A 7135-nucleotide genomic window follows, 5' to 3' on the forward strand; every position below is an offset into this window, starting at 1 on the left:
CCCCCCGCAGGGCGGCTCGGCGGGCAAAGGCACGGCCCTGCGCAACAACTCGGACGCCGACGTGGTGCTCTTCCTCAGCCGCTTCTCCAGCTACGTGGAGCAGCGCCAGGAGCACCCCAGCATCCTCAAATTCATCGAGAAGCGGCTCCACGAGTGCAGGCAGAGGCTGTCGTTCACCGTCAGCATCAGCCCGCCCCGCTACAAGGGCCGCTCCCTCAGCCTCACGCTCTTCTCCAACACCGAGTCCATTGAAGTCGACATCCTGCCCACCTACGATGCCCTGGGTAGGGACTGGGATGGGATGGGGCGGCAGGGGGCACGGTGCGGGATGGGAGGCCAAGGTCCCTTTCTCCCCACAGGGCAGGTGACACAGGATGGCCCGCCGGACCCACAGGTCTACGTCCAACTGCTGGACGCGTGCAGCAGCCCTGGGGAATTCTCCACCTGCTTCACTGAGCTGCAGAAGAAGTTTGTGAGGCGCTGCCCCGCCAAGCTGAAGGACCTGGTGCGCCTGGTCAAGCACTGGTACAAGAAGGTGAGGGGCTGCCCAACCCCACTGTGCCCACAAAGCCCCCGCCCCCTGCCAGTGACCCCCCTACCCGCTGGCTCCCCACCCCGTCTCTCCCCAGATGCTGAAGCCACAGTACCCCGGTGCAGACCTGCCCCCCAAATACGCCCTGGAGCTGCTGACCATCTATGCCTGGGAGCAGGGCACAGGCAGCGAAGACGCCTTCAACATGGCTGAGGGCTTCTGCACCGTGCTGAAGCTGCTCTGCCAGTACAAGGACATCTGCGTCTACTGGGAGAAGTACTACTCGCTGCAGCACGGGCAGATTGGCACCCGCCTGAAGCAGCTGCTGCAGATGCCCCGGTAAGGACCCACGCCCCTGCCCCGTCACGCTGCTCCCAGCCCCAGTTCTGTGCCGGGCTCCCCACACGAGCCTGACAGCGATGCCCCGCCTGCATTCACAGCCCCGTCATCCTGGATCCCGCCGATCCCACCGGCATCCTGGGCCAGGGCAAGCAATGGGACCTGGTGGCCAAGGAAGCTGCCTGGAGTTGCTCTTCCCTGCCCAGCCTCATCAACACCCGCCCCTGGAACGTGCAGGTAGGGCTGCCCGCACCCACCGGCCCCGTGGCCCCCAACCCTGCTGCTGCTGCTCACCCACGGTCTCTCCTGCAGCCGGCCAAGCCCGTGACGTTGGAGGTGAAGGAGCTGCAGGGCGCCAGGCTGCACATCACCGTCAGCCCCAGCACCACCATCTGGCAGCTGAAGGAAGAGATCGAGCGGAAATGGGGCATCTCCCGCTACCAGCAGCGCCTGTCCCAGCAGCCGGCCGGGGCCTCCCTGATCCTGCAGGACAACAACAGCCTGGCCTCCTACGGCATCTACTACGACACCACGCTGCTGCTGCTGCACACCCAGCCCCAGCAGATGGAGATCTTTGTGAAGGACATCAAGAACCAGACGATGACGTACACTGTGAAGCCCACTGACACCGTCTTGCATCTGAAGACGGAGATCAACACCCGCCAGGGTATCCCTGTGAAGCAGCAGCGCCTGACCTACGACTCCAGGAACCTGGAGGACCACCATAGGCTGGAGCACTACAACGTCCAGCCCAAGAGCACCATCTTCCTGCTTCTGCAGCTGCGGGGGGGAGTGGGGCCCCAACACACCGGCTGCCAGCCCTCCTGAGCACCCCCAGGCACCAGCCCGCTTTGCTGTATCCTCCCCCCCCCCCCATCCCATCCCATCTTATTTCTCCCTGGAAATAAAACCTTTGAAAGACCCTTGTGCTGCCGGTGCTTTGGGGAGGGGGGACGGGGCAAGGAGCTGGGGGGGGGGGTGGTGACAGTGGTGCCCAGAGTCAGGGCTGGGGTCAATGTTACTGCAAGGGAGGGGACAGGTGTTAGGCACGAGTTCGCATCCCTGAAGCTGGTGAAAAACGCTGCACTTTGGTTTTAATTTTGTGGAAGTGAAAACAGGGTGGGGGCAGGTAGGGGGAAGAGCCCTGGTGCCATAGGTGCCTGGGGCTGCTGGACCCCAGGAGCGCAGGGGGGGATGAGGACACGACACACACACGGGGGGCACACTCATGGGGCCCCTGTGCTGACTCCTCTGCTTTATTGAGCTCAATTAGTACAAGACCAGGGTGGCTCCCACCTGCCCCCTGCCTGCATCGCCCGGGCTCCCCCCTCCGACCCCGCAGCGCGGCTGCTCCCTCGCCCCCAGGGCCCCCTTGCCATACCGGGGGCCGCCTCGGCCAGGTGCGTGCCCACTGCTCCCAGCTGTTAATAAATAGAGCGGGGCCCGCACCCAGCTGGGAGCCCCCCCACGGCCACTCCGGGCCCCTCTCGCCACGCGGCAGCGGCAGAGCCAGGCCCGGTCCCCGCTCCTAGGCAGCGCCCGGTGCCCGGGCCCGGTGTCACCATGGGGAAGCGCTGCGGGGGCCCCGCGGCCCTCCCCGGGTGCGGCGGCGGCGGGCGGCCCGCGGCTCCTCTCCGGGCCGCGCGGGGGGCCCGGCCTGGGTGCGGGGGGACCGTGAGCCGCCCCTCGGCCCCTCGCAGGCCGCCTCCGGCCGCTCCAGCAGCTGGAGGAAGTCCCGGTACCAGAGCGTGCGGGAGGGCGCGGGGGCGCCCGGGGACAGCGGCCCTGCCGCCCGGCTGGCGGCGATCACCTCCAGCGCCAGGCGCAGCAGGGGCTGGGTGAAGCCGTGCTCGGTGGCACGGCACAGGTAGAGGCCAGCGTCGGAGCGCTGGACGCTGCGCAGGAGCAGCCCCCGCTCCGTCCAAACCACCCGCTCGTCCGGCTGCACCTGCGGCACCGGCAGGAGGTCAGGGCATGGGGGGGACAGAGGGAGACCCCCCCCCCCCAAGCCCCAGCACCTACCTCTCGCTGGGGAGCATCGGGGCTGTGCTGGTAGGTCCAGAGCACGCGAGCTTGCAGGGACCTGGGCACGCACTCCAGGAAGGTGCTGCTACCCTCCACTGCGTAGAGCTGCCTCTGGGGCACGCGGCCCCGCCGCGGCTCTGCGGGACGAAGCCTCATGTCAGCCCCCAGCCCGGCAGGGCCGCCGTGCCCCACCGGTCCCCCCCTCACCTTCAGAGCAGAGCAGGTTGGGGTCCCCGTTGCGGACGTCCTGCCGGCGGGAACGCCTGCAGGAACGGAGGGAGATGGGGAGCTGTGGCGGCACGGCCCGTGCCTTGCCCTGGTTTTGGGCAGGGGGCCCTGGCGGCGCCTACCTTTTGGTGCTGGGCACGTAGCGGGTGCAGGCGGTGCCGTCCCAGGCACAGTACGGGTCCCTGGCCAGGCAGCACTCGGCGCAGGCTTTGCCATAGGCACTGCAGCGGTGCAGAGGCAGCTGGGCTACTGCCGTGGTGGAGCCGGCATAGAGCTGTTGCTGCAGGGAGAGGGGGGCTCAGCACCCGCTCTGGGGGACACAGGGACCCTCCCCACGGGGCTGGCAGCGTCTCAGCCCCCTTGCCTGCTCCCCTTACCCGCTTGGAGGAGAGCTGCAGGCTGATGATGGGGGACGCATCCTGCCAGGAGAGCAAGGGTGGGTGTTGTGGAGAGCTGGGGGCTCACTGGGGGTGCAGAGCGCCCAGCAGCCACCCTCAGCGACGGGGGAGGGCAGGCGGCTGCCCCTCACCTGGAAGACCTGCAGCTCCTCCAGCAGCAGCTCCTCCATGCCATGCCACCTCTCCTGGGGCACGGAGACCACCTTCAGCACGGTGCCGACATCTGTGGGGAGGGTGGTGAGGCGGAGGTCCCAGGCGTGGCCCCGCAGCCGCAGCTCTCACCCCTTGGCCCAGGGCAGCACGTGCCTGTGCCGATGAAGAGGACGTCGTAGTGGCCATCAGCGGCAGAGACGCGGTCGACGGCGATGCGGGTGAAGGTGTAGGGCACGCCGGCTTGCAGGAAGAGGGGCCGCTGGCCGTGGGGCAGCACCGGGTTGTACATGAGCGGGTGGTGCCGGGCGAACTGGATCACCTCATCTGGGAAGTCCTTGGTGGAGCTGAAGGTGCCGAAGGTTTTGCTGGGGCACTGCAGGAGGCAGCGCTGGGTGAGCGGGGTCCCACTCCCCACGTCCAGCCTCCCCTCCCCGGGGGCAGACTGGGTGCCACCCGCCCTGCCACGTACCATGCCTGGGCGGGGGTACGGCACACGGGCCTGGTACGGCACCCACTGGTAGTTGGGGCCCTCCTTGTGCGCAAAGGGCCCCAGGAAAGCCCGGCGGATGTCAGCCATGGTGTAGACACAGACGGCCGAGCCCTGGAAGACGGAGCTGGCGAGACAGACAGGGCGACGTGAGGGGTGAGCGCGCCTGGGACGCACGGGGAGGGAGGTCAGCTTTACCTGGAGGTGGAGAAGACCGCATAGACCAAGGGGTTGCGCTTGTCCCTTGTCTGCAGCAGGAAGACGTCACCTGTGGGCAGGCAGGAGGAAGGGACAGCGTCAGCGTGGCCACCCTGGCCCTGCAGGGCACAACGGGGCCTATCTGCCGGCCACCCTGGTGAGCACTCACGGAGCTCGTCGAAGTACGTGTCAGCACCGTCGGCGCCCGGCACGGCACAGACCAGCCGGGCCTTCAGGAACGTCGTCCACTTGTTCACCAGGCTCCTCTGCCCGCCCACGTCGTTCTGCCGGGCGAGGGGCAGCCGGTGGGTGAGCGGCGGCGCCCGCACCCCGGGCACCACCGTCCCTGCCGCGGCTGCCCGCACCCACCCTGCAGATCTGGCCGATGCGGGTGAAGCTGGTCTTGCCCAGCCCCTGCTGCCGCTCCACCGCCGTCTCGCGGAAGAAGAAGTAGATTTTGTCGTCGTCAGGGTTCTCGCTCTCAGGCACCCAAAAAACGTCCACGAACTTGGGCTCTGGGGGCAGAGAGGTGCCACATCCAGAGCCTGCAGGCACCCGGTAGGCTCAGGGATCCCCGGAGCGCTGTGGGCAGCGCTCCCACCCCGTCGGGCCCCGCAGGAGGAGAGAGGACGGGTGCAGTGGAGCCCGGTGAGCTTGCCACCCCAACGGCTGCATCCAGCAGCAATGGGCAGCGGGGCGCCCAAGCCCTCCCGCTCCCTGTGCCCTGCACTGACCGTTGAGCCAGCGGGAGTCGTGCTGCTCGGTACGGATGGACGGGCGCGGACCCAGGCTGCGGAAGATGGTAAAGTCGCGCCCCATCAAATCGGTGGCCACCCCGGAGTAGAGCTCCTCACCTGGCAGGCACCAAGGGAAGTGTCACAGGGAGCCCGCTCCCGCTGACCGCTGCGACAGCCCCAGCTCCTCCCTCGCTCCCCTCCTACCCACGAGGACAGAGGCGGCCGTGTGCCGGGGGTCATAGGGGCTCTTTCCCTTGCCGTCCTCAGCGTGCCGTGGGTCCAGCTTGAAGACATGGTCCTGGGGGAATGGGGTCAGCACTGGCAGCTGGGGCCACGCCGTGCCATGCTGTGCCACGCTGCGCTGCAGCTCACCTCCGTGTGCTGGCCGACCTCCACGAAGGCACAGGTGGGGTGGAAGGCGCCGGTGCCGCAGGCATACAGGTGGGTCCGATTGTAGGCGTGCAGGATCTTCACGAAGTTCATGCACTCGGCCTGGGGGGATGGGGGTGGCGCTGAGGCCCCCGCTCCACCGGCACCTCAACCAGCACCCTGCCCGCCCCATCCTGCACTCACAGTGATGTCCTTGCCAGCCCAGTTGCACTCTTCCCTCCACTCCACCGGTGCAGGCCAGTAGATCTGCAGGTGCGAGGGGAATGGTAGCAGATCCCAGCACCCGGATGAGGGCCACCAAACCCGTGGCACATCACGGGAGGCCGCCTCCGCCCTGCACCACCCTCCCGGCCCCGATACCTTCCTGTCCCGCTGGGCGATGTTGTCCAGGCTCAGCGACACCAGGTGGTTCTTGGCGCCCACGAAGAGGCGGCCGCGCTCCTCGTCCAGCAGCAGGGCCTCGTAGCAGCACGAGCGCTCCAGCTGGAAGAGGCGCAGCCCGTGGCGGGCCCGCAGCTCTGCGGGGCCAGGACACCCCGCTCAGCCCTGCTCACTGCAGCCCCTGCGCTGGAGGGGACCCAGGGGTCCCCCAGGCCTGCTCCCATCCCATCCCATCCCATCCCACAGAGGACGTGGGGGTCCCGGGGGACCCACAGCTGCCCCCACATCAGCCCCTCTGCCGGAGCACGGGGGCTGCAGCAGAGCTCAGTGCTGCGTCCCGTGAGCTGCCGCGGCCGACGTGCCTGGAGGCAGTGGGGTACCCCAACCCCCCAGGCGCCCCAACACCCATCCCAGGTGCAGGCAAGCCCAGGGCAGGGCCGAGAGCCCAGCCCCACGGTGCGGCCGTGTCCCCGAGGTGCCTGGGCAGGGGCCGCGGCCCCCCGCCGCCCGGTCCCATCCCCCAGACCCGTCCCACCGGCTCTCCCGGCTCCGCCGCCCCCGCAGCGGCCCACCATCCATCTCACACAGCGGGCGGCGGGGAGAAAGGGCCTTTTCTCTGCCCCGCGGAGCTAATCCCTCGCGGCAGGAACAAACGGCTCTTTGTGAGGGCTGCTCGCTGGGACCCCGTCCCCACGGCTGGGGGCACCGAGGTGACGCCCCGACCCGGCACCCTGGTGCTGGGAGCCAGGGGGGGCTGCAACACAGGGGTCCCCCGGTGGGCCCAGAGTCCCCACGCTCCCCCGTTGCACCTGCACCGTCCCTGCTCGGTGGCTGCGGTGCGTCCCCTCTCCGTCCCACCCCGCCGGTTGCCCGCACTCACCCGGGAAGGCCAGCCTGAGGCGGGGGGTAGCGGTGGCGGGCGGGGGGCGCCCGGCGGCGGGGCCACGCAGCAGGAGCAGCAGGAGCAGCAGCAGCAGCAGCAGCGGGCTGCTCATGGCTGGTGCCTGGCTCGCAGCCCCTCGGCTGGAGGCAGAGGAGGGGACTTCAGCTCGGGTTACAGCCCCCTCCCCATTGGCCCCCGGGGGTTTCCCCCCCCCACCGTGCATGGCTGGCAAAGGTGCCCCAGGCCGGACCCCTCTGGTTTGGCCAGCGCGGGGACACGGAGAGGGTGAGGGTGCCCTGGGCATCGCCGTACGTGAGCCTGGCACAGCGCGGGGGGCTGCCTGAGGGGACCCCCATGCCGGGTGCCAGCTGGGGTAGGCAGCTG

At 69.1% G+C, this 7135-nt stretch overlaps 2 protein-coding genes across 2 annotated transcripts; one reads left to right on the forward strand and one right to left on the reverse strand.

The window, feature by feature from the left end:
* Window positions 1-4: 4 nt before the first annotated feature.
* On the forward strand, window positions 5-1769 carry LOC118157842 (2'-5'-oligoadenylate synthase-like protein 2; the record flags this gene model as incomplete). Its single annotated transcript, XM_035312337.1, has 5 exons — window positions 5-284; window positions 360-535; window positions 630-871; window positions 973-1108; window positions 1184-1769. Coding segments are annotated over 5 exons (1350 nt in total), but the record flags the coding sequence as incomplete, so codon positions are not given.
* A 323-nt stretch (window positions 1770-2092) lies between these two features.
* On the reverse strand, window positions 2093-6918 carry SEMA3B (semaphorin 3B). The gene is made up of 17 exons (XM_035312338.1): window positions 6749-6918; window positions 5848-6005; window positions 5671-5733; window positions 5470-5589; window positions 5302-5395; window positions 5095-5214; window positions 4730-4875; window positions 4530-4644; window positions 4361-4430; window positions 4145-4289; window positions 3829-4048; window positions 3654-3745; window positions 3502-3543; window positions 3247-3404; window positions 3104-3159; window positions 2894-3033; window positions 2093-2819 (listed from the first exon to the last, which is right to left on the reverse strand). Exons 1-17 carry the CDS (start codon window positions 6861-6863, stop codon window positions 2430-2432), a joined length of 2244 nt encoding a protein of 747 aa, XP_035168229.1. The 5' UTR covers window positions 6864-6918; the 3' UTR covers window positions 2093-2429.
* Between the last annotated feature and the right edge of the window lie 217 nt (window positions 6919-7135).

Source organism: Oxyura jamaicensis, assembly GCF_011077185.1.
Source record: "Oxyura jamaicensis isolate SHBP4307 breed ruddy duck chromosome 12 unlocalized genomic scaffold, BPBGC_Ojam_1.0 oxy12_random_OJ72737, whole genome shotgun sequence".
In the NCBI taxonomy this organism is placed as follows: Eukaryota; Metazoa; Chordata; class Aves; order Anseriformes; family Anatidae; genus Oxyura; species Oxyura jamaicensis.